General features: G+C 39.8%; 2 protein-coding genes across 2 annotated transcripts; one reads left to right on the top strand and one right to left on the bottom strand.

Annotated features, from left to right (window-relative positions):
- Positions 1-364: 364 nt before the first annotated feature.
- On the bottom strand, positions 365-21,556 carry ccdc24 (coiled-coil domain containing 24). Its single transcript, XM_087174733.1, has 8 exons — positions 21,401-21,556; positions 14,400-14,587; positions 10,472-10,588; positions 10,256-10,360; positions 8,272-8,326; positions 3,435-3,498; positions 2,850-2,967; positions 365-2,234 (listed from the first exon to the last, which is right to left on the bottom strand). The coding sequence occupies exons 1-8, from the start codon at positions 21,548-21,550 to the stop codon at positions 1,247-1,249; spliced, it is 1,785 nt and encodes a 594-aa protein (XP_087030859.1). The 5' UTR covers positions 21,551-21,556; the 3' UTR covers positions 365-1,246.
- Positions 21,557-22,542: 986 nt separating this feature from the next.
- On the top strand, positions 22,543-27,130 carry LOC111657021 (von Willebrand factor C domain-containing protein 2-like). The gene is made up of 3 exons (XM_023408987.2): positions 22,543-23,106; positions 24,259-24,388; positions 24,648-27,130. Exons 1-3 carry the CDS (start codon positions 22,750-22,752, stop codon positions 24,836-24,838), a joined length of 678 nt encoding a protein of 225 aa, XP_023264755.1. The 5' UTR covers positions 22,543-22,749; the 3' UTR covers positions 24,839-27,130.
- Positions 27,131-27,340: the final 210 nt, after the last annotated feature.

Raw genomic sequence — 27,340 nt, 5'->3', positions numbered from 1 at the left:
TTTGTCCTGGAAATGTATGCAAAATCGCGCATATTTAAGTAGATGATGCCTCATTTGCATATTCAAACATAAAATTACAGAAACGTTGTAATACAAAAAATGTTTGTCTTTATGTCAGTAATCAACTTGAGAAGTTTCATGGTGATATCTATTATTTATTTATTTATTTAATCGAAAATGCTGTCATTACTTTCTACAGCCACTTCAAAATAAAAGCCTGTCTTCTTAGTTAATGCTGCATCAGATTGTTGTTTTGATTCCAATTTGAATTTGGTGTAAAACAGGATACATGAATATTATGCGTAAAATTCACAGTAATAAACCATCTGAAAGGGGGTGTGTCAACAAAACTGATTATAAGCCCTGAACGGCTGAAAGAACTTTATTGTGAAGCAGTTGCAGTTTAGCATTTTTGATCTTCTTCAGACTGTTGTCTGAGGCGTTTTCACTAGACCCATTTTTATTTCTATTCACTAATCCCCAAATAAAATAATGACTTGATCTAGAAAGAGGGTGAAGTCTCTGTGCAAGGCAATGAAGGCGTTCCTCTGTCATGCAAAACTCCCAATCCCAATGGTCTTTATTTTTTTAATTGAATTAATTAATATTTTTAATTTATTGCACCAAATTTCACATATTTATATCCCTGGTAAGATTTAGCATTATTTCCATGATATGCCAACATTTTCAGTAACATTGCCTCTGATTAAGTATTGACACTACTAGGCCCAGTTTACAGAAGTCATTTGGACATGTCATAGTAGGAATAGAACAGGCGTAAATAAAAACTGCTTTAAGTCAAGGTCCTGGTTTAGATCTTTTTCATAGCAGAGGTTTTGAACAGACAGCAACAGAGTACTGAAACTAGTAAAGCTGAATATAAATAAAGTTAGTTGAACATGGTTTTTGGCTAGATCATGTCAAAATGTCTACTGTGAAAAGTTAACAGTATTTTGCACCGTTACCTGTCTTAAAAACACATTTTTCAATCAAATATTTAGACACTGCACAATTCTATGCACTCAAATTACTGGCCTTGTCTATTTGAAATTCAGAATTCAGGTTTTTCAATTAATGCTCAATGGAAAAACTCTGCAAGGACCAGGCACAGCTGTGAAATTATTCCATTTCTTTTCCCCCCACACAGTGAAAAAATCTATGCAACTCAACATCAATTCATCATGCTCCCAAATTTATATCTATAAAAGACAATGTCAAACACTTTTTATTTGGTCTGAGGCTGACTTCACGTTGACACTCTTGCAGGAGGTACTGGCTGGTAAAAATTGTTGATAAAGTCTTGCTCTGTCTTTGCTTCTTGGATACTTTCTGGCTGACTCGTGGTGCCCAGAAGTGGTCTTTTGTGGGAATTACAATTAGCTTGTCCCTGTCCACTACTACTTCCTGAATGATTTGAGAAGTGATCTGTCAAACAGTGGCTACTAAGGCTTTGCTGTTGGGTGACATCCTTCCCAAGATGATCATTTTTATTTATATCAATTTGACTGTTGCTCTTCCTGTCACCATTTTTTGCAAGATGACTCGCAGTTTCGGGCATGACTGAAGAATGAAAACTCTCAGAAGTACTCCTTCTTCTGTCTTTATCTGCCTGCACTGTTACTAACACTGAAACACCTCCACATGTAGTTTTCTTTTGCCCATTTTGTGTCTTTGATTTCCCAGTTGTTGGAATGGTTGAAGGGGTAATATTGAAGTTTTCTGACCTCCAGACAGAGTTGCTTTCTCTCTCCCTCTGTGGTAACAAATCATATTCTCTGCTCAGGCTGTTAATACTGCGATGGGATGATAGATGGGCTTCATGGACAGGTGAGTCTCTTTGAGTTTTTTTTTGGAAACTAGCATTAGATGTTGGGGGCCTGCAGTGGAGGCCAGCACTATCTTGTTCTGGGGAAAGACTGCAGAGGTATTCGCTCTTAACCATTATCTGGTCAGTGGTGAAGTGGCTGCTCACATTCCCTGAAGTGGTGATCTTGCTGCAGAAAGGTATTTCACTTGATTTATTGGAGGCTAATGTTCTTCTATGCTGACCAAGAGTCCTTGACAGTGAGGAAGAATGAACTGGTTTGACGAATGCAGAGGTCTTAGTGAGAGAAGGTCCAACTGGTGGCCTGGGTTTAGGACGGCACAGAGGAGGAGGTGGATGTGGTCTTAGGACTGACGTAGCATTTGAAGCTTGCAGAGTCTCATCTGAAGCCTTTTGACCTGCTGACAGTCTGGAAGAGAGGAATCAGAATGGGAATCTGAGAACAGAAGCAGCTACTTGAGGTATCAACTATGCAGTTAAAGCGCACTCCCCCTGCTGGTCAAAATGTCATAATGCATCCCTTCGAATTCTAATGTCTGTTTTGAGCTGTTCTCCTTCAGGTGTAGCTTGTGAGGCTCCCCTGGCCTAAGCTCCCCTGGCCTAAGCAGTAGCAGAAATCTAAGTTGCTCTTTTTTTTTTTTTTTTTTTTAAAGAGATTTTTGTTTGTTTAGGGTGATGAATGTTTTCAAGGGTTTGTTTCTGTTGTGAGCTTGGCCTCTGTGGCTTCCCTTTCTTTTGTCAAGTTTGACAGCTCTGTCATTCCCCTTTTATTTCATTTGAATTCATTTTGGGATCATATTCATTTAAAAGAAATCATCAAATTATTTTTCTGCTACTCCATGTCTGTGAATAATGGTATTGCCCTCTCAAAAGATATGAACTTTGAAAACCAAGTAGAAGGGGCTATTTTATGTCATTTATTTGATTATATTTTTTTACTGTAAAAAAAAGTGCTACACAAATAAAAGTTATTATTATGAAATACAGCCTTTGGGGGGTTGTAGCAGTGACAAAACATACAAACCTGAACCTGTTTTTCAATTCCTTCACAGGGAGAGGAGGCGAGGCTGGGGGTGAAGCGGCAAACGAAGAGGGGTAAAGCTCCAAGTCCATTTGTATAGCTCCTCTTAGCTCTCTCAACTCTACACATACACAAACACAACAGAAGTGAGATTTGAAAAAGTCTGAAAATATTGAAACCATCTATGTGAAGTATGATTGAAATACACTGTCAGATACTTCCATCAAATTACCTACAGGATAAGTGAAAAAGCAAACAGTGTTCATTGAGTAGTGAAAGTGACGTCAGTTGTTGTTTTACCCAGACTACTGCTTCATGTTCTCAAATTACTTTTTATGGCATTCAGCCCAGTGAAGATTCTGCAGATTTGGCCACGGCCAAACCATATGTTTTAGAATGAGTTTGCCATCTAATGGAAGGTGGGTAAAACTACCAGCACTCTTATTTCATCAGTAAATGTATTCACAGAGCTAAAGATTAAATTGGACATGAGAGATGAAGTAGAGAAATCTTCTCAAACACCACATGTTAAACAATACTGTGCCAGCAGATGGCAGCAAACACCAAAATGTGGGTACATGGACTCACCTGCAAGTGTAGGCTCTGATTTATCAAATTCACATCGAGTCCTGCACTTTTGTTTAATATTTTTCTGCAAGAAACACAAAGGAAAAGAGCTCATGTTAGTGATGCAGTTAAGTACAATGTAAATCTATTAAAAATTTTCATAGCAAAGGAACAAGGAAAAAGGATAAAAATAACAGAGGGAGAAAGAGGAAAGGAATGTATGTGTGTGTGTGTGTGTGTGTGTGTGTGTGTGTGTGTGTGTGACCACTAAACGATTGAGCAGCAGTGTTCCATCATAATTTGGCCTCAAACATTTATATCCAGAGCAATGAAAACCATAGCACTAAGTGTGTGTGTGTGTGTGTGTGTGTGTGTGTGTGTGTGTGTGTTTCCATAGTTCACAAAACCAAAGACCTGATTGAAAAGTGTATCTCAATGTGTGTGTTTGTTATGAATGACTGGCAGCCTCCTCTCATTTTAAACCAGCACAAACACTAATGGAGAGTTTTTATAGTAACCACAGACTATATAGTGCATTACACAATCAAACACACACACGCACACACACACACAAACATACCCATGGGCCTGGAGACTGACAGTTAAAATGTATATTTTTGGTCTATTTTCCCAGTGGGTTTCAAACCTAAACCTCCTAGTGCTGTCTCTCAGAGCTGCAGACGAAGTATGTGTGGTGTCTCTGACAGCGGAGTGACTGAAATCCTAAACAACTTTAAAGCACACATGCTCCAAAAATAGGTTGTGGTCCATGTGGGGTTTGGACCCATTATAATGGTGCTGACATGCTATTATATATATTTTTATGCTATATATTTTCGGAAAGCTTGTATGTTACTGTCATCATTCTCACATGTTGTTCTCTAGAACCCAAATCCACCCACAACATAGCGATCATACAAAACATTTCCCTTAGCTGATGCAAAACCAGAAACAGAGGAACAGAGATCACCAGTTCTGCTACATAAAGCTGAAACCAGCTATTGATGGCTGCCATCTTTTCATCAACTTAGGTGATAGCTCTGCTGTGTACTGGAAACATGCTAAAAACCTACAAGCTACGCCAGCGTGACAGTGACGTGAATTGTGGAAATGTATCAAAATACAGAAGCTAACCATGCTCGAACTGGTTTCATTGTGACTGTCAACTACAACACCAGTCTGTTTAGCTGCATGATGCGTGATTATACTGGGATCAACCGCTGCGGCCTCTGGTGTACAGACTGGTAGGATCAGAGGTGGCTGGGAGTCGCAGCATTGGGTTTGCACCCTGGTGCTGCCAATTCAAAATACAGAACGTGGAAGTTGCCATGCAGCCTTGACAAACATTAGTCCACTTCAGCCCAGTTTAGACCAGCAAAAGACCATTAAAAAAGACCATCCCTACTGAGTTCAGCAACCAAATCCTCACCCACAGCAAACATCACAGTATGAGGAGAGTTGTGGTGCTGCTGCGCTAACAAAGAACAGCTAATGATATTATTACTAACTGGGGGAAATAAACACCCTCTCTCCCTGCAGCTCTAACTGAAGCGTTCAAGGGCCAAACCCATGGATTGTCATCTCTGTGCTATCTTAAACTGAATTGAGAAGGCAAATTCTTATACATTCATGTAAACCAATTCCAAGCTACAACTGGATATTGGCAGTAAGCTTACTGAAGTAAACTTAAATGGAAAATAGTGAATGGAAAACCTGCACTGCCACATGTTAGAGAATGTAAATAGGATAACACTCGACTTCAGAGATGAGTCTTAACAAGATCACAACTCAGACTACATGGCCCAGACATGGATGGACGCGAGTTGCATCTTAAAGATTGCACTGATACTGACCTGGAAGACTAAGAACAGTCTGAAGGGCAAGTTGGTCAAAATAACCTTAACTTGGGAGCAGGCTCAACATGTTGCCAAGGATAGGGAATGATGGAGAGACCTCATTGTAGCTTTAGGATTAAGTAACTAAGCAGACATGAGAGCCTTCATGCCTCTAACCAACCCAATGGAGTCCACTCCACTGCTTTGGAGAATATTGACTTATTAACAGTTACTGTACAGTGAATCACTATGAAAAGCCGCAGTGAGAGTGCAGCCTGTACTTTAGAGGTCAGGATATTTGGAAAATAGTATCTACATAATTTCCACAGCTTGTGGGGGGAGGGAAACTTTATATTCAACAAACACCTTTAAACAACAGTCTGTGTGTGTTATTCTTAACTACCATGGTGCTGAACCTCCCTCCTGCTCGGAGACAATGGATCATTACAGTTGTGTTTAGGAGCAAATGATTGACTGCTACATGATGCACCAAAAAGGGAATTTCATCATAACTGTATAAACCTCTAAAAGTCTAATTTGGCTCCAGATAATAGCTGTTTTAAAAACTAGATATTTTAACTGCATGGAATAACCCTAAATCAATAGTAATCTCAGCTGCGTCAGACATGATGGTGTTGGATGAGAAGCTCATGACACTCCTCAGGCAGGCCAATTACCTTGACTTTAAACAAGTACCATGTTTACAGCCTAAACACACTGATGCAATATTTCTTGACATTTAACACATTTTCATCTATTTTTACAGTTAATTACCAGCACAGAAAACAGGAACTGCAAAAGATATAGCTAATTATGACCCTCCTTGAAAAATACAAAACAGATGTTAACAATCACCGTCTAAAAATGTGATTTGAGTTGGAAACTTTCCCTTACGTTCTTCACTCTGTGTAAAATCTTAAAATTTGGATCAGAATCCAAATTAGTTTTCCCCTTCAAAAACATTTAAGTACTAGAAATTTGAAGAAGTGGATCTGTGACTAAAGGCATATTGTAGACATTTTTGTCCAGTAACTAAAAAAAGACTCAAAATAGTGTTCGGTATGTCTCATTTGCCTATTTGCCTTGTGTTTGGCAGCAGTTGAAGGTTTAGTCATTAAGTAGAAAAGGTGAGAACTGCAAACAATGCTTTTAATGCTTACTAGCTCTTCTATTAAGGCTTATCTATTGTCTGTTCCTGTGTAACTGTCTCAGCAGGTGTGGCCAGATGAGGCCTTGAACTGGGACCATAACATGAGTGAGCGTATTTGTGGACGATTAGACTTTATCAAGATTTTAGTTAAAACCTAAAAATCACACAGGGGATCCTCAGGGCTGTTTTCAGTGTCCTCCCTTCCAAGGACTGATGAGCTATCAAAGTGGCAGTGATGCCTCACACCACACAGCATCAGCATCATCCACCACTGTATCGCTACAGTCAATATGCACTACAGGCAATAAGCACAATAAGCTCATGACATAAGAGCACAGGTTGGCATCACCACCTGAGACACAGCTTCATCCCAACTGCTCACACACCAATCAGCAACCACTTGCTTGCGGAGACAATTTCTTTATAGGGAATGTGCCATATTTCTGCTTTAACAAAGGATCCTGATCAGAAAGTGCTTTTACAGTAAATGCCTCATGACAACTAAGAAAAGCTCCACATCCTCGAATCAGGAAAAAATGCCTATAATAACTGTCTCACTCTCCTACACCCATTTATGTTGCTTCGGAACACAAAGACTTTGGGGGGCTATTGATAGCTATTTTTTCTCACTGTACCCATTCACATTTTTCAGGTTTTTTTGTTACCTTATGAACAGTCTCTCTCTCTCTCACACACACACACCCACACACACACACACACACACACACACACACACACACACATACACATACACAGAGGGTACAGAGAGATAACTCTCACATCTGGTCTGCAGAAAAGTCCTACATCTGGCCTCTAACTAACTCACCCTCTGTTTCTCTCATAATGCCAGACAAGCATGACAGTGTAACCAGATTGTAGGCATACATGCATGTGTGTTTCTTTGTCAATGTGTGTGTGTGTGTGTGTGTGTGTGTGTGTCTAATTGTATGTGTATGTATGTAGTAAGCCATTTGAGTGATTGGAAGGAGATAGACCTTACTCAGCACTGCAAAGCTCTTGGCCAGACAGATGGAAAAACAAGCTTAGACTGAGCCCTTGCAGGCTTCCTGTGTGTGCGTGCAAGTTTTTGTTTGTATGAGTGTGTGTAAATGGATGCCTTGGCAGGGTTTCAGTGCCAATAGAGGGTTAGTAGATCTACCTGTGGGAGTCCAAATAGGGATTCAAACTTTAGAAAAAAAAATGATTTGGGAAAAAGAGTGCCCCTGGTTGACGACATTTTTAATGGAAATGATTACCATCATTTAACAATTTTATATTTATGTATAAACTACTCCTTGAATAAACTGAACCAAACAAATGTAACTTATGTTGTCTGGATAAACGTTGTTCAAATTCTAACATTTTTCTATTTTTCTAGTAAAATTTTACTCAGACAAAAAAAGTCAGACTATGTTTTTTTAGGGGGTGGGTAATGTTTATAAAATGATGCACAAGACGGCTAGAATATTCCCTTTTGTTGTAATGGTGCTGTTGTAATTAACTCTAAAGCAAGCAAGAGAGGTTTATGTTTTTTTCTATATGTAAGAAACTTTAGGGAAATTTAAGGGTAAAGTCATTATTTAGGTGGTTTAGATAAAATTCCTTCTGAAGAAATCTGTGAAGGCTGTACATATACTGTAATATAGGCTATCCAGAATTGCAAGGACAAGCATAGCTTCATAACTCGGAATGCTTACAAGGTTGTATTGTATGGATTCTGATTGCAGGTGCACATCAATACATTAAATCAGCACCTTTGGCCTGGTTTCACATAAATAAGTTTAGGATTTGGATCACGATCACAATGTCAGATGAAAAACAAAGAAGATTAAAGACTCATTGGGTTGTTGGCTGTTTTTTGTTCTGTTCTTACCTTGAAATGCTTTACCAGTCTGTTCAGCCCTTCAGATTCCTCAATTAGGACAGACCTAGATAGATAAGATAGGCAGATAGAAAACAGCGTAGATGTTTATCATCAGTACTTAAGTTGTCTTTCATTAAAAAACACAGTTGAGCCCAAAACTAAAATGTAGGTCAAAGTGGAAACTATGTGTTTGACAATCACAACAGACGTGCACAGCCAAACACCTTAGTTAAAAACTGTAACTTCATTTCATAATGCCCGTGGCTGTCTTAAATGCAGTAAAAATGCATCCACATATTTTACATTTAATATCCTTATTTTATGAATATGAGCGATTTGAAGAGTAGCTTGTGAATTTTGTTATATGTTACAGGTTGTGTGCAGCGGGTTAAATCTGTGATTCAGTAGGCAATACACTATATAACACTATCATTTTCAAAATGCTGTAAAGGCACACAACGGTAGATTTATAAGCAAAAAGGTACAATCCAGTCTCACAACTGAGGCAGTGACAACAAGGTGGACTTGGCATCTGCTCAGAGTTTATCCTCTGTAGTTTTCATAAGGTACTGAGGAAACAGTGTCCTATTTTTCTCTTCCTTCCCTCTGTCCCCCACTCTTTTCCCTTCTTTGGTTACATAACCATAGTAGACTTTATTCACTTCTTTCAAATGAAAAAGAATCTTCTGCCCGCTGTGGTCCTGTCTGGGATCCATTTTCTGACAATGGGGCTTATTGTTCTGGTTGAGTCAGGAAATGGGAGAGAGAGGAAGAGAGAGAGAGAGAGAGAGAGAGAGAGAGAGAGAGAGGCTCTCTTCCAAGGTAGCCCCAGTGACTGCATTGCTCTGTGGGCCTCAAAGCGAGGGATGTAGAGGAAGGAAAGGAGAGATGGAGTGTGAAGGAGGCAGGGCAGCGACAGAGGCCACAGAGGAGAGCTGAGGGGAAATTAAGGGAAAAAACTGTGAAAAGGAGAGGGCTGAGAGGAACTCACTTACAGAGCACATGTTAATGTGTCATTTACAACAAATTCATCTATGGAAAAAATAATACAATACGCATTACATGTCTCTGCTAGTTAGTATTACAAATCTAAGATGGTCCCGACAAGTGTTCTTTAATTAATGTTAATTTTCATGTCGGCATCAGTGTAAAACAGGTAATGTTTACAGAGTGCCATGGCTGGATTCTCTATGCCAGTGGTTTCCACTCCATGGGCTGGAACCCACCGAGGGGTCCTGAGAAAAGTTTGAGTTGTCACAGGGTGACTAAAAAAACAAGAAAAGGAAAAAATATATTGTGCTGTTGTGGACACAACACTGACATATGATGATTAATCTGACATAGCTGACTTGTTAGCTAACAGTTGCTTATTTACACATACAGCAGTTACGAAGTAGCATCGTCATTCATTTGGTTGTGTTTTTGGCCAGAATATAAATTCAATATCAAAGTCTCTTTTAGGTCTGATTTTGGTCTCTACCAACTATTGAGATAAATATCTGTCTCGTTAGCTGCTAATTGTTCCACTACGTTCACCAGCTAGTCTCCAACTGTGTCTGTTTGCTGTTTGGTGCTGAGCAGGTGGTGTTCAATTGGTTTTTAAAGCTTTTTTGCTGAGAAAGACACTAAGCAAGCAATGAGAGTGAACCAAAACAGTAAATTTGCTTCAGACAACTAAAAAATCAGCTGAAAGTCATTATAAAGCTCCATGAAACCAAGTGGAACTTCAAATTCAAGTGACAATTCTCTGTATGTTCATCACAAGCCACCATTTCATATTGTCACATTATTTTTACACTGTGATTTAATACATTGTCAATAATAGCTACTTTAAGGCCTATAAATCCTTCAAATAGAATAACTTGAGAGAAGAAAAATCACTCTCAATACTCATGTCACATAACCAGTGACGATGTGTTGAAAGAAGACACTGGTTTGTTTTAACGGGTCACAAGCCAAAAGGGTCTGGAACTCACTGCTATATTCAACTTACTTGAGGCGGTCCACCACTTGGTCAATGTCAGTGACATTCAGCTTGTCTCTTACTGCCTCGACTTCGTCTTCAGCGTGGGACTTGACTGAGCAACGAGAGCTTGGTCTGAAGGAGAGGAGATGAAGAAAGTAAGAAAAGAGTAGACAACAGAAGATTAAAAGAGATTTTATTCCGGTTAGTAAAATATGCAGGATTTGCCTTACCAGTGTTACTAACCTGTTTCCATAATCAGTATCTCCAGGGTTGGTACAGTTACTGTAACAGCTGTCAAGGTGACCGAGGGCATAGTTCACAGTCTCAGGTTTGTAACGAAACAGGAGCTCCTCACCATCTCTACAGCAACAACAGCACAAAGACTGAATCTTTACACAAGTCAATTTATCGTATCTGCAGCTCTGCTGTGCTGAACAATGTACATAGCACTCCATGTTTTACCTTGTTATTTTATTTTATTTACCTTTATTTTTATTGCCTTTCATTCATTTGAATGGTTTTCACTTTTATCATTTCTATTTTTCATGTGCAATAGTCTCTAATTGATTTGTGTCTTATTATCAGCTTCTCACACTTGTTGAATTACTGAACAGAGCCTGAACAGAAGTCAAACTCTTCTCTATGGACGATGATGTGTTAGTGCTTTAAGTTCATTCAAGACTCAAAGAGTCTCAAAGAGAAACAACCTTCACAGTCAGCACTGAGACAGAGCTGAGCCCTTGAGCATTTTAAAAAATGTAAAATATATATTTTCCAAAAAAACAAAAATAGATTTCAGGAAAAAAAAGACCGACAGCAAAGATGTGAATTTTCGGAATGATCACTGGGTGAAAAAGAAATCATCTACTGGTGTAGGCAGCTGTAGGCGGGGTGACAGCTTGGTCAGGGTTAGGGTCTTTGCATGAGGGAAAATTTGTACTTTCTAGCCACTCAGACATTGACATGGAGGTGTGTGCGTGTGTGTGTGGGAGGAAGGGGCATCAGGACCACACAGGAGGAGGCCAAGAAGATAAATCAGTTGACTTTTACAAGGTACATAGCCATCCATACACCCACCCACACCCTCATACAAATGGTTCAAATCACAGGAAAAATCTGGTACGAGGATGAGAACTATTGTTGCCCTCCTTGGCACTCAGCTACTCCTGTTGATATGGCTTTACATAAATCAGTAGCATTAGGACTTTGCTGCAATTACAGGAAAGTGTTCTTGGCTAACAGGTCTGATAAATTAGATTAAAAATAATGCACACACACATATATACACACACAATCATTTCTAGAAGAGAGTATAAAAGAGAGAAATATTCTAGTCTCTGTTGATGATTTGGCAATATTTTCTCAATTTCCATGCCAACAAAGCATATTAAATTGAAGTAAATTGACAAACAGTGGGTTGAGGAGCATTATTACGTGAAAGCGCTATTAGGGGGAAGTGTGTTCGGTTTTGGTCCTGAAAGCCATTTAGCTGATATACACTTGGGACTTAGCCTAATTGAACGATCAAAGGCCTGAAACTCACACACATGCAGACACACACACTCAGTACCATGCATCAAGATCAACAAGTATACCGAAGCCAACTTCAAAGAGAAAAAGCGATTTGTGCTGGCACAGCCTGTGTGGCACCAATACTTTTTTGGCATTGTTCCCACGCAGCCAATAACAAAGGGCCACATTTCTCCCTCTGAATGGGACTTTTTGTAATCCATTTACATCCGAGCCGGAGCACTTTACAAGAGTGACTTGTGATGTGTGAGCAAGTAAGGCTTCAGTTCATGTCTTGCTCAGTGGCACTTTAATAAGACACAGTGCTGTTGTGGGCCTCAAACCTATGGCCTTATGGATATTGGATTGTCAGCTTAAACATCAGACCTGCTGTTCTCACTTAAAAGAAACTCTGGAAGATTACTTCAAAATAAATCCCTGTCAACTGAGCTGTCATAACAAGCACCAGTGTACCATTATACAGTGGGAAATCTTAAATTTTTAAGTTAACTAAAAAAAATAAACGTGGCAACTGTTAATGCCGGTGATGCTGACAGTTTTTAACCATGCCAGAGGCTCTAGGTATCATTGTGTTGGTCTATCAGTCCATCACTTTGGGCTAAATGGATAGATTTCAACAACCATTGGATAGATTTTCATAGAATTTTGTACAGAGATGCACAGTCCCCAGAGGGTGTACCATAATAATGCTCGGACTTTTTCTGTTGTGCCGCCATGGGGTTCACGTTTGTAATTTTGATTGAAATATTTCAACAACTATCAGATGGCGAGCCATGACATTTCGTAATGACATTCGTGTTCCCCTCAGGATGAATTATAATAACTTTGGTGATCCTTTTCATCTAACATTATCATCAGGTCAAAAATTCTGTATGTCCAATACTTGGTTTATGACCAAGTACCTGCAGTATTATTGACATTGCAACAAATTAATGCATTTAGATTCTACAAGGCAGGCCAACATGGCACCCATCTGTTAAGACCAGTGGCACCAAATAGAGGACTGGGAATAACAAGTGCACATACACGCAAATATATAAAAGAAAAAAACGAAACCACTGAGGAGTTGCCTGCACCCTTTTGCTTAACAACACACAGAAAAAGAGAAAATCACAATAAAAAAGAAGTCGACAAATTGACAGGCAGTAAATGGTTTGTCACAAAAACAGAGAACAATCCATCTTATGTTGTGCTTCTCCTAAAAGGCCTCAGTGAAACCAGAGAGGTGACGTGGGGCAACATTCCTGGCAGCAGCGAACTAGTTGCTGGGATAGTTACTAGCTCATACATATGCAGACTCTCACACACTCATACAGACACATTCTAATACATAATTTAGGCTATTAAATTGTAATGTATGGATGTGTAAGGAAGGGCAGTGTTACTAACTGATGTTATCCTGCCAACAGTTTTTATGACATTCTTCAGAATATTTTATTTAATACATGTCATTAAATTGCAAATTGCTACAAGCTCATCTTTGACCTGAGCTGTATGATTAGCGGTAGAAATTAAAAGCCAAACAGCAATTAGAAAGTTTTATTACCACTTATTTGGGCGCTTATAACTCCCCAATGACTGTGCTTCATAAAAACCAGATACAGAGTCCCAGGATTCATTGTTGTTGCCCTGTGAGCTCTTCACTGACAAACTGAATAAAGGTCTGTTTTACTCTATATTTTGCATTCATACTTTTTACAATTTTGAAATTACTATTTAGCTGCCCATTTAAGGTTAAAACATATATTCAATATAATAAAGCTGGCAGTGGCTTTAAAATCTGAACTCTTGGAACTCATTTGGTGTGGAATGCATGGATGGCTCCCTCCTATAATTGTCCTATTGTTCCACAGTTCCCAAATCAGTTTGCAGCATCCCTACGCCAGGAACCTTTGTTCTACTGCTTTCCCATCCCATTTGTAACTGACATGGGAACACAATGCAGCATTTTATGGCATTCTTTGTTTGGGCAAAAATGACATAGTGTGTGAGCAGGGTCTTAACCTACTCGCCCATCCCACCTCTTGGCTTGTGAGAAAGCCATAGACAAGTGTTGTGCTAAGAGTTCAGAGCGCTGAGAACTCCCTCACACTCACAAATTAGACCAAGAGAGGAAATTGCATTTATTGAATATTAGGGAAATAAATCATGAAAATGTTGACTCTAATGGCTGTGTATACATCTGGAAGTAAACCGCCTCATCAAGACTGTAGCTGTCAAACATTTAGTCTGACTTTTAATTCAAACAGAGTGTTGAAAAAGTTAATATGCGTAAATCTCCCTTGGTTGAAAAATCCAATTTCTGCTAACTTGTCGGCCGTCATAAAGTTCAACTAATGGCTGAGACACGACGGACATGTAAAGTTTTTGAGAATGTAATATGCCGTGGGGTAAAACAAGGTGTAGATGCAATATTGTTAAGTTTCTTGGTGTACTTCTAAGATGGCTAACTTTATCAAAACAATGTTTCCAGTCATTAGTCGTCAGTTTGGAATGTCTGCACAATTCTATAAATTGTGTTGTGTTTCTTCAAATCTATATGGCCAATCCGTTCAAAGATAAAAATAAAAACATAACCTTTCAGTAGTTCACTATAAATGTACAGTAGAGTGGATTTAAGTGTGGGAGATCTTACACCTACCTTCCCCCCCTGCTGGCTCTCTCTCTAAGAGTCTGTAGTAACATCTTGACCTCAGCTCTCAGCAGCTCTTTGACTGCAGGGGGGTCAGCCAGAGGGGTGGCCTGTTGACGTGGGAGTGAGGTCATTGCACTGCTGCCATGGTTTCCTCCTCGCTGGCTTTCCTGCCACATCTTGTGCCACATCTCCGCCTGCAAAAGTTACCACAGGTAGTGGAGACAACCAGAGGTTATACACAAACACTTTTGTCTGTGTTTTACAGAGGATTTCTTTCTGGCAATAGTAAGAAAAATGCGGTGGCACAGCTGGGATTGGCTCCAGCACCCCACAACCCTAAAAGGACAAGGGGTATGATTAATGAATGAATGAATGAATGAAGGAATAGTGTAAGAAAATGTACAGGTGATAAATTCACAGCGATCAGCTCAAGATGTTGCACTATATCTTTTAATCGATAAATTAAAACATTTTCAAAGCCAAAAATGATTTAGTGTACTACTAGTTTTAAGCAGAGTGGACAGTCCTCTGGCAGTACGTTGCAAGCTGTGATCCAGACATCCGTTATCCTGTGACTCTGCTGACAGCCCCCCTGACTGAGGATGATATCAGGACTTTTCATGTCTCAGGGAAGCCAGGGGAGGATTATATTATTTCTTCTAGTCTCAGTGAATCCAAAATATGACTACGATCTGTGAAAAAGCAATTATACTGGGAATGTAACAATGCATACTCAGTAGTGCAGGTAATGTAGCTGCAGGATCTCCTCTTCATGTGGAACCTGAGTTGATTCAAATTAGAGCAACACTACACTGTACTTAGAGAAGTGTGAGGCATTTTCAAGCGGAGTTGTAACCAAATGACCTGTATTCTAGGCTAATTAGTTAAAGCATAATATAATTACTTATACAACAGTTAGTTCCAACCAAGTAATTTGATTGGATGAGAGAGATTCCGTGAGTGCTGAAATAAAGTATAATAACACTGGGACTTTTAACTACATGTATCACCCCGCTTTACAGGTGTTCTATTAATCGTTAATCAGCATGACATTAACGGCCATAATCTATTTTAGATCGTAACAAAGATGAATATATTCCCGAAATAACATTTGAATTAAATTACATATGGTCGTCAGAAGAGGATGAAGGGAAGAAGCCTGGATACTTCAGCACGTACCTGAGGTAACGTGTAGACAGCAAGGAGCAAGCTAGTGTGCACTGTGCAGGTCAGGAAAAGGTTTATGTGTTGCTTAGCAACAGTCCAGTATAAGGTCCAGTTGTGGAACTATATGTGTTGGCGTTGCCAAATGATGATGAAATAAACAAACAAATCATAATATGTTGTTGCTTATTTAACTAATATGGCGCCCGTAGAACTTTTGTATAAAAGCATTGTCTTCGGTACTCGGCCGCATGATATTCAGTACATCACTCCCTCTCATGTGATATTAATTAATTAATGCAACTCAAAATGTGAGGTATAGAGGGTATATATTTTTATAAAAACAACTCTGAAAATGTATCTAAATTAACATAAATTAAAAATGTAAAACAATGAGACAGCTGTATCAATAAAAAATCTGAATAAAAATGTTAATAATACCACCCATAGTAGTTTTACTTTTTTGCTTTTCAGTTACTTAAGAGACTATGCTGCATATGTCTCCATTTGTCTCTTCACTTTCTATGAGTGAAAACGTTTCCAGGACTGTCCTTGTCTCAAGAAGACATTGTGTACAATAAACTGCTATGAACCTTGTCTTCTTGGAACAGGAAGCCACTTTAAGATGCACAGGGATATAAAATCTGGGTCTGAAAGCAGGATGTCTGTGAAGTTTCTCAGTCAACCAGACCTATAGGTTATCCAAGAAAGGTTGAATTGAGTGCAACTGGACTTGGTTGAAGATACTGAAGATGACCCCACAGAGGTTAAATACATGAGTCTCGACCAGAGGTGCTCACAAATCATTTTTTAGTCCAAGTCAATTCTCAAGTTTGTGAGCTAAAGTTCAAGTCAAGTCCTAAGTCTCTAATGTTTGTTATGAGCATTTTATCACCTCCTGCAAGCCATCCGGTCTGCTTAGAACACTTCATTACCATATCAAAGGAACTTGAGGCATGTACTGCATTATCATCACTCCTTTATCTACACATGATAATAAGGGAAGGAATGACAAAGAGCTTGTCAGACATTTCCTTAATGATAATGTGCCAAAAACTAAAAAATGTGCTCAGTAGAGTGTAGAGCTCCGCCAAGGCCAGTGTCAAAGAACACATGCCAGGAATGGAGTGGGAATAAAAATTGGCCTGGGACTTTTGACTTGGATTGGCCGACCAAAAACCATCTGGAGACACCATCACATAGACTACAGTGTGTGTCACACTTTAAAAGAATCATGTGGTAAGCAGAGGATAAATTAATTTTGTACAACCAGCGCATTAAACTGTTGTTCTTGTATCACTTTCCACCGTATAAGTTAATAGCTATAGAGAGTGTGAGCTTAGAATTCAGACTGGACAGTAGACGGTACGGATGGTACTTTTACTCCCCTCACACAGACTTTTAATACTTTAATTAGAATATCTGATCAAACAGGAGCAGAAAACAAAGCTATACAACATTTTCCTGCTAAATAAACTCAGACCAGGTTCTTGTTGTATTCTGCCTACGGCTTATTCTGTTCAAATGGACTTACTGCCAGCTGCGGTCAAGAACAAAGTCTGGTGCTCTGCTCCTGTCTGTTGCCATGTAGGACCGAACCGAGCGTAATTTGCTGGGGAGGCAGACATAGGAGAAATGACGGCCACACAGTGTGCCACACAGTCTGCTCCACTCGATTGATCACACCAACACAGCACTATTGATCTCTCCCCCTCCTGCTCTCTCTCGCTCCCATGGCTCAAGAAGCTGTACGGCTCACCAGCAATCTTCATGCCTCCTGATTAGCCACTATGTGCCTGACATACACCAGACTTTGAAGAAAGAAATTCAAAGTCATGGTAAATTATCTGGATCTGCCCCAAAATTGAATGGGTTCTTCTGTGGCCCATGCCCCATCCCTCCACCAAGTTCAGTGCAGATCAATTCAGTGCTTTTTGCATATTCCTGCTGACAAAAAAACATGGGTAAACACTTAACCTTGGTGGAGGTAATAAATTAAAGATTGTTCACGAGCCCCAAATCTCAAGTTCGAGACAAGTCTTTTCAGGACAAGTGTCAAGTCAAGTCTCAAGTCACTGTGTGTGCAACATAAGTGGAACTCAAGTTCAAGTTGTGACTGACTGGTCATAAATAATGGTGTGTATTCAGATGCAGGAGACACACACATTGAGACTTCCTCACTGACTTCCTCAGTTGTGACTGACCAGTCAGTCACAACTGAGGAAGTCTCTTGGATGAGAGGTGAAATGTCTTCAGGTATCTACAACCAAGTCCAGTTTCCCTCAATTCAATCTTGGATTTCTGTAAAACAATGCCATACCATGTTTTTATGCTTTCACACACAACAGAGGAACACAAACTATATGTGGAAGAGACTGAGCAGTCAAAAGAAAAACAGCCCTGTGTCCTGCAGGACCAGGCAGCTTTTCGGTCTTTGTAATTTTGCAAGGATTATTGCAGATAAAGGAACTGAAAAAAAAAAAAATCTGACTTTATGCGTGAGCGCCCAGGACCATACTCTGCAGTTTGTCTCCTGCATCTGAATACACACCATTATTTATCCATAATATAAATAACAGCCAAAGGAAAATTATTCATGTGTTAAAAAAAAAAAAAAAAAAAGAGAAAGTGTGAAAAATCTGTGGGAGAGTCCCTGTGGACATATACAGGTCTGAATGCCATTAACATCCCCACACCTGTTGCCTGCCAATCATTCAAGTCAAAAACTTCACTTCAAAGGAACACACTGGAGGACACTGGACACACCGCTTCTGGTCTTTGCATGTTTCTCAATGTGTGTGCGCGTCCACTGACATACCAGCATTTACACTGAATATGATTGTTACACACGCACAGCCCTTTTCACTCACACTGGCTTCCTGTCTGTATTTGGGTGCTGAGGTGTTTATGTTACAGGATTCAAGGCCCACTGACTAAGGAGTTGTTCCTGGATTTTTTATCCCCTCCCTCTGCTCTGAGACTGTTGATCTCATCCAGGAGCTATTTTAAGGGCGCGCTGCTGAAACCTGTCAGTTAAAAAACCTACTAGGAGCTATTACGTTGAATTATTTAAATTGGGTTTTAGAATACATTTAACTTAAACAGTTCATTTTTATTCAGCATATAGAGAAAGAGTGAGAGTTTAGACAGAGGTACAGAGAGATTGGCCTTGTAGGGAGACTTATAAAGAGAGGCTAATATTCCCTCTGATCTAACCGCCGTAGACAATGGTGACCTTGATGGAGGGAGAAATGGCGGTATTGAGGAATGGAGGGGTGGCCTACTATTACTTTTCACAATGGCTTATTGAGGGATGGAATTCATTACATGGGACAGCGGAGAGAAAAAAGAACAAGATAGACATGGAGATAGGCAGACATGGAAAGAGAAAAAAAAGGGCAGGAAGTGTTCCGCCCCACGGTAAATGTACACTCATCGACCACTGTATGAAAAACATTTGTACACCTGCCTATTCATGCAGGTATACGCTCTGCAAATCATGTGGCAGCAGCACAGGGCATTAAATCATGCAGATGAAGGTCACGAGCATCAGTTAATATTGACATTCAAACACCAGAATGGGGGGGGACACTTTTACAGTGGAATGATTGTTGGTGCCAGGAGGACTGGTTTGAGTATTTCTAAAACTGCTGATCTCCTGGGATTTTCACACACAACAATCTTGAGAGTTTTACTCAGAATGTTGCAAGAAATGAAACCCATCCAGTGAGTGGCAGGTCTGAGGTTGGAAATGTCCATGTGCATCCCTTTATGGCCACAATTTACACATCTAATGGCTGCTTTCAGTATGTTAATGCACCATGTCGCAGAGCAAAAGTCAAACTGGTTTCATGAACATGACAGTGAGTTCAGTGGACTTCAATGATGTCCACAGTCACCAGATCTGAATCCGGCAGAACACCTTTGGGATGCGTTAGAATGAGTGATTTGCGGCATGAATGAGAAGCTGACAAATCAGCAGAAATAATGTGATGTAATCATCTAAACTTGGAGCAGAATCTCAAAGGAATGTTTCCAACATCTTGTGCAATCCACGCCATGAAGAACTGAGCAAGGGTAGGCCCTATGCAGTATTAGTATGGTGTTCTTAATAAAGTGCTCTGAGAGTGTATAAACTAAAGGAAACCTGCATGAACTAGACTGAGAGTTGAATAAGGTGCTCTGTGCTTTGTTTTTTTCCCTGGAAATTTCTCAAAGCTCTCAGCCTAAGTCTTTCTTTCCGTCTGGGGGCTTTACACTCAGCCACTGCATACACTCAACTGTAGGTGAAGAAATATCAGAGCAATACTCAAACACACACACATACACAGATATGCAATACGCATATGCACACATTTTCCCTCCCTCGAACTGATACACACATGCACACACAAAATTGAGTCAGAGAATGTGTGTTGCTAATGGTCTTATCAACAGTTGAGGGTTAGCCTCTTTAACCCTGTTATACCGACCCCCTGACTCACTAAGCTTACCGGGCCTCTTTCTGTGTGTGTGTGTGTGTGTGTGTGTGTGTGATTGTATGTGTATATGTATGTGCATAGGGGAGTGTGTCTGTATGTGAGTTGAATTATTCTGTGTAATTCTGGTTTGTTTTTCGCATTACTACTTCTTTGTGCTTTAAACTCAGTTTTTCAGACATTTAGACATTTAAGTTGATCAGTCAATTGTCAGTTGAATATGTCTGAGTCCAAGAGGATATGTGTGTGTGTGTATGTGTGTTTCTGTGAAAGAGAGGGAATCTTGCATGTTTCGGTGTGAAAAGTAGCTTTAACATGTTTTGTAGTTGTCACATGTGGTTTTCACATTAATTATCACAAAAATATGTGGTCAGTGTATATGTCACATGGCTTGATAACTGTATACTATGTTTTCCTGGCCTGTTGGTGCACTGCAGTGAGAGAGCTGATAACATCTACAGATGGAGAGATTTAAATAACGAACAAACACAGCAGGAGAAAAGAGAGAAGGTGGCACAGGCAAAAAAAGAAACTGATGTTAGAAGTCAAGACATGAGGTGTTGCATACACCTCATGTCTTGACTTCTAGAAAAACAAGACTTTTGATGACTGGACTTTTGGAACTTGTGATGGGTATTTTTTACTACTTTCTGACATTTTATAGATGAAATGATTAATGGAGAAGAATAACCTCAAATTAAATTACAAGGAAAATAAACATTAGTTGCAGCATCAGTTGTATTTAACACAGTCATGATAGGTAATAGTTTTTTCTTCGATTCAGTCTTCATTCATTTTTTTTTTTAAATCCCTAAGCTATCTCAAAAAATGCTTGTCTCTTCAAATTAAATTTAACACCTTAATCTTGGCCTTGACTTGGCCTATTTAGTGAGCTGTACTGGGTATTTTTTCTAATTGACTGTGCACGAGTGAGGTTGCTTTGCCAGAGCTGCGTACAAGGGCTTTGGGGCCGAAAGTTTAGCTGGTCTTGAATAAATACTGATGTCTGTTAACCCACATTTCACTTTTATTAGTGAGTCTAGGAATTGTAATTAATGAGCGTATGCAGCCAAACTAACCCTACTTACAAAGCCTGTAAAAAATTGTTTGGGCAGGAATGCTTAGTTGAGCATTTTTTGATTCACCCTGCTCAAAAGGAAATTCTTATAAATGTGAAAGTATTCTTGTGGAATCCTACATACCGACCATGTCCGGATTCTTTGAAAGAATAAAACAGTAAGTGCGAAAAAACATGAATGATGAAATAGCTGCAGAGAAATGTTCCAGCTCAAAAGCCAAGTGCTGTATGTAGCTACATTCTGGCAGAAGATATCAGAAATACTGCAGTCATAAAAAGCTGCTCACCTCAGAGTGCACCTCTGTGTACATGCCAACCAGGGAGTGGCCCAGTGCTGTACGGATCTTTGGCAGCTCTGGACCAGGAACATGTTCAGTAATCAGGCTCCACAGGGATGGGCCAAGGCACCAGAGCTGGCTTTCATTGGGAGACTGCATATGAGTGGCAATCTAAGTATGAAGGAATGGAAAGTAACATACGTTAAAAAAAAGTGATAAAATATGGTGCATCTATTGAAATACAGGACTTTCTCTAGAGGCAAATATTGTGCCTTTTCCCCTCACTACATTTAACTGACAGCAATAGGTGCCAGTGTATTAAGATTTTACTTGTTTATTTTACTATTTTGGAATACAGGATTTTACATGTAATGGAGTATTTCTATGGATTAGCATTGCTACTTCTTCTAAATGACCTAAATGACCTGGATACTTGCCCCAGCTCTTGTTGACATTAATACAGTATGCTGCAATTTACTGCATGGATGTACTTGTTGGAATAAAACCTCAAATATTATCAGTGTTTTTCTGTCTAACTTAAACAACTTTGTCCACAATAACTACTACTGCTAGTAGCTAACGTTAGCTAATAGATAGATAAGCTACAGCGTCTTCCCGGGGAAGCTTGCAAGCAATTTAATCGACATGTTCACAGATCGTATTTTCAACACTTTAACGATTAAACGATAAAACTGCTTGTCTAAGGCACCCATAAGTTTATAAAATGTGTCTACTTGTTCCCACAGGGGAACAACAACTCACCTTAACCGGTGTCTTGAATCAAGCAAAGCTGTGGTATCCCAGGTAAACATTCCAGTTGCTAAGGGGAGATATCGCGAGATAGGTTTCTCTATAAATCCAAAATACTGTATTTATATTTTATTGATTATCGAAATTATTTGTGTGTTTTATTTAAATGAATCTAAAAAAAAAAAAAAGCTAAACACATATTCGACGACCGTTTTTTTTTTTTTCATTCAGTCCACTTCTGAATGAAAGACCAACACACCTGTGCTCTTGTAAAAGTCTAATATTCTTACAGATGTTAAATTCGGGGAGGGACAGACTTCAGCTGAGACTGGTGTGTGAACTCTCAGAGGCAGTAACTATAACTTTCCCTCTTTATTACTCCAACCTCCACCCCCTTCCGGGCTTTTTGCAGAAGTGTGCGCAGCCCGGCGCATACCCCAGCAGACCCCTGTGGAAGGAGTACAGAGGTAAAGTCAAGGATTTTGTACTTGGTAACAATGTAAGAAACTAAACAGTTTTGAAAACAAATCCCAGCTGGACTACAGTGGATGCTCCACTTCGCTTCATTGTTAACTTTTTTGTTTTGGACAAGGTGAATAAGATAAATCATGGCAAAGGTTTTCAGTGAGCGCCTCTCCTTGGAGCGCAGTTTACGCACGGCTGTTTGGGCGCTCCTGCTTTGCGCACAGGCCGGGTTTGGCTTCTCAATCGCCGGACAGCAGGAAAGCACCTGCGAGGCCAACGGCAGCTTATACTACGTCGGGGAATGGTATTTTCTGGACTCTGATCACTGTACCCAGTGTGAGTGCACTGCCGAGGGCTCCGCATGTGCCCGTACTGAGTGCACCTCCCTCCCTGCTGCATGCATCCATGTCAGCCACTACCCCACCGACTGCTGCCCTAGGTGCGAGAAGATCGGCTGTGAGTACCGAGGCGTGGTATACGAGCTGGGGCAGAATTTCCAGGTAAGAATGAAAGTGATAACAACTCAAAATAAGCTATGGGTATGTCTAGTAATGGAGGAGGGGAGGGTTTGTGTGTGTGTGTGTGTGTGTGTGTGTGTGTGTGTGTGTGTGTGTGGGGTGGGGGGCTGCATGCCCCCAAAGATACTCCATTAATGTGACAAAGGGGTCATGAAATGTGCTGAGATTTGACCTACTTCTCTCTTTCTCTTATTCTTCTTAAATGTATTCTTTATGTAATATTTTAACCTCATTAGGTATCTAAAATGCTTAAATTATTTGGTCAAACTGAAATCTAAAGTAAAGAACCTGTGATTTGGGGGAAGGGCGTTTTTGTCCTAGGTATTCTGCCTTTTTGAGGGTCAAGAGCATAAATGCAAAAGTAGGCTGTAGGCAGAACAGAGGACTATATTGCCACTAAGCCCAAAACTGCTCATCTGCACCACCTCAAAATAAAAACCTGCAGCATGTCACTGCAAAGCCATAAACTGTATGTATACAGACTATATGTGCAGTATAGGATTAATGCCCAACAGTTATGTCAAAGGAATACCACAAATAACTATGGACAACATGGCCATTATAACCTACATTGAATATCCCTCAGAGGAATCAATATTATATATATATATATTTTTTTTTTTGCAGAAAGCAGAGCATCAGATACTCTGCATTAGCAACCAGCTGTTAATAAACAATGTATCTATCACACAGATATCACAAAAACAAAGGTGACCACCAGCTCAAACCTTGTTGATCTGTTTCATGCAGGTTCCACTCTGTTCTGCAACCTCTGTTCCCTGTCATAGAAATATGTAACTATGTACGAGTATATTTTTACAATTAAACTTATTCTCCTGAACGTGTGTTATAAATAAATGAGGACATGGTTGCATAAATAATCTTAGGTGTGTTTCCTTCTAAAACTCTGAACCACTTGATGGTATGTTGGTGTGTAACTTGAGAATAGAGCAGGGGATTGGAGGTAAATGGCGCCCCCTTTTGAGATTAAATGAGGAAGGCTTGTTGAATGGTTCTGTTTAGGAATATGATAATGTGATATACTATTTGTTCATCTTACTATCAGCAATAGTAATTTATGAAGAGATTATAAACTGATCCGTGCTGAGTACCACTGTGTTTGTCTTTTCCCAGCCATCAGAATGTGAGCAGTGCACTTGTGACAGTGATGGTATTGCCCGCTGTCTGGTTGCAGATTGTGCCCCTCCACCATGTGTCAACCCTGTCTACGAGCCGGGAAAATGCTGCCCTGAATGCAAGGAGGGTAAGTTGAAAAAGTAGTGATTGAGAATAGAAAGTAATAGTAAGTTGTAAAACACTGAAGGCTTCTCAAATATGGAACATATATATAATAACATGTAATAATTTAGACACCACCCTGTGATCTTGCTTTGTTGATAATGTCTGGATTATAGCACGTTTTATCCTTTGCACACAGGGGTGAGGGCATATGCACAGTGCTTGTTTTTCTTATCTATTCAGATGCAATTGCATTTACCTCTGTTGCTCGTTTCCCCCTCCAGGACCCAACTGCTACGCTGACGCCTCACGCAGTCAGGTGATTCCTGCAGGAGAGCCCGTCTGGGTCGACTCCTGCACCAAGTGTCGCTGTCACGATGGCCAGGACGCCGGCTACTGGGAGGGAAACCGCCTTGCCACTTGTTCCCGCCTCAAAAATTGTACACCTGAACAACGGTCCACCCAGCAAAACTGATTCACTCCGTCAGCAGAGAACCAGCTGTCTTCCCAAAACACATATTTCTTAAAGGATGATCAGCTGTACACCTTCTATGTCTAAGACCGTGCTGAACCCTACTCTGTGGCTGAAAATGTCATCTTAAATGCCACACGTAACGGATCATCTGCAACCACAGAAATGATTGGGAACAGCAACCAAAGACTTTAAGCTCAGCTGCCATTCCACAAGGATAATCCATCCTATATTTTCATGACACTGAGGAGACCCACTGAGTTTGTCACTTTGTTGGACAATGATGGGCCATCACCTTTCCTCATCTGTTCTGCAAATCACAAACAAGGGCGAAATTCAAGGCTGGAGGTCAATGCTCCGGGTTCACTGTCACATGTCAGTGGGTTTTTGGCAATTCGATTCACTGCAGACTTGCAAAACTAAACTACAGTATCAACAAAAGCAGGTCCAGTGTTATTATCTAAAGCTGTGGTCCTGCCAGTGTTGTTATTAGTTTACTTCATTTTGTGCTCAGGTGGTGCATATTCCTAAATAAGAATGCGTTTAAGTAGTTCATTTAATTACCACAAACTAACTCACACGCAGGCGCCTCAGGCCCAGCGTAGACTTACTGGTTGGTGCATGCACAGAGGGCGGCTGGTGGAGGCGCCCAACACCAAACTGTTTCAACCCATGACCCCCCCGCCCCCCCCCGACAACAGGTTCATCTGGCCATGACAAATTTATGTAAAGACGAGCAGATAAGACTTCATCTTACTGGCTGAGAAGATGAATAGTAGCTCTTGAAAACCAATGTAAACAGTGACGTTAGGCACAGGAAAACAGGACCAAAGCTATCTTCATTTAACACCACGGTGCAGTGTTGTAAAAATAAGATGTTTTCCAACTCCCATTGTGCCTAACATCTATATTTCCACAGAAAAATCCCTAATCCATAATTAAGCAAATCGACCCAGCACCAGGTATTTGTGTTTGTATATTTTATCTGCCTGTAGACAGTTACTTCAAGAAGGCTGACTACAGTAGATCATTTTCGATCTTAGAGAGTAGTGGGCTTTTTATACACCTTAAAAACCCAGATGATATGATTTTTTTTTTAAATTTCCAGACACCTGCTTTGAGAAACAGCTTACAATAAAGCCAGTGTGATTACTGGATGATAAGGAGTTGTAACTGACCTGTCACGGGTTGATGCAGTACCAAAATGAATGCACAGCTGTGATGCAATTTAGACTAGGAAACGGCTTAGCAAAGCAATTAACAGTTTGTAAGTGTTCTATAAACTTTAAAGTTCAATTTCCATGCTAATTGAAATATAATGAATGAGACTATGGCCTAACATATGACTGTACAGTAGTTGTAGACACGGGCAATATTGGAACACAGGGTTTCATTTAATGGACTGTTATTTGTACATTTAAACTGTAGTGCAAGAAAAACGATATGTAATTTACTGCTTTATTCATTTTTTCACTAGAAAATATGTGTAGCTTTTCACAGAGACAGCCTTCCCTGTTATTCCCACTGTCAAAGCATAAAATGATCATTTACTGTGCTCAGAATCAAAGTGTATGATGAAATGTTGCATGAAGTATACTGTCATTTTATATAGGCTCATGTGCAGCAGATCTGTCTACAAGAATCTGTTATCATGTATCACGTTAATCATGAGGGACCTTTGAATGAAAACCAAAAATAATCTTGTTATATGTTTATATGCAGTGTTGAAGCGTATTATGGCTTTTTTAAAAAACATTTAAAACATCCGAGCTGTTTCCGCATGAAGTACTGTTATAACTGACAAGTTTCACGGCCTTAAATCTCCCTGAAAGCATTTTTTTATGCAAGGTTTCGGATTAAGTGTAAACTTTCAGGGTTATAAACACTTTAAATCATTTTGTCAGACGACATCATGAAGTCCAAACTGTGTAAAAATGAGACTGAGTCAGATTTGAGAGCTGCTCTTCCACAGCTATCATGTTAATTCATGAATTATCAGAGAGAACCACAGTTACAGGAATAGTCTGACTTCTTGGAAAATACGCTTATCTGCTTTCATGCTGAGGGTGAGCTAACTAACTCTCATCTAACTGCTGGTAAGAAAGTGAACACGTATATTTCCCATGATGTTGAACTTTTCCTGTGAGTGCAGTTTCAATTTACTGTCTGAAACCAAAGGGAACTGATATGAACCGCACGCCCACATTATGTAATGTGTCGTGCTGGTAATATACTGGCTCTCAAAAACATCTTTGTAAAATATTCCAAATTAAAATACCTTTTCATGCCCATTAATTATCTCTCGCTTTGTGTTTTCTTTTTAGTTGGTTATTTCTACTTTACAAGAACAATCAGCTGTTCTGTGAACAGTTTGGCTTCTGTTCGAGAGGATACGATGCTGATTTCCCTGCAGAGCTTGTCAGTGCTGACAGTTTAGGACTAGAGCTCCTTGTAAACAATAAAAGAATATGAAAAGAAGTAAAAAGTAAAAGAGAGGCAGGCAGA

This window comes from Seriola lalandi, unplaced genomic scaffold (assembly GCF_002814215.2).
Source record: "Seriola lalandi dorsalis isolate HSWRI2012SDOR001 ecotype SW California unplaced genomic scaffold, Sedor1 jcf7180002054377, whole genome shotgun sequence".
NCBI classification, from domain to species: Eukaryota; Metazoa; Chordata; class Actinopteri; order Carangiformes; family Carangidae; genus Seriola; species Seriola lalandi.
The sequence above is the reverse complement of the archived record's forward strand: the minus strand, read 5'-3'. Positions and strand labels throughout refer to the sequence as shown.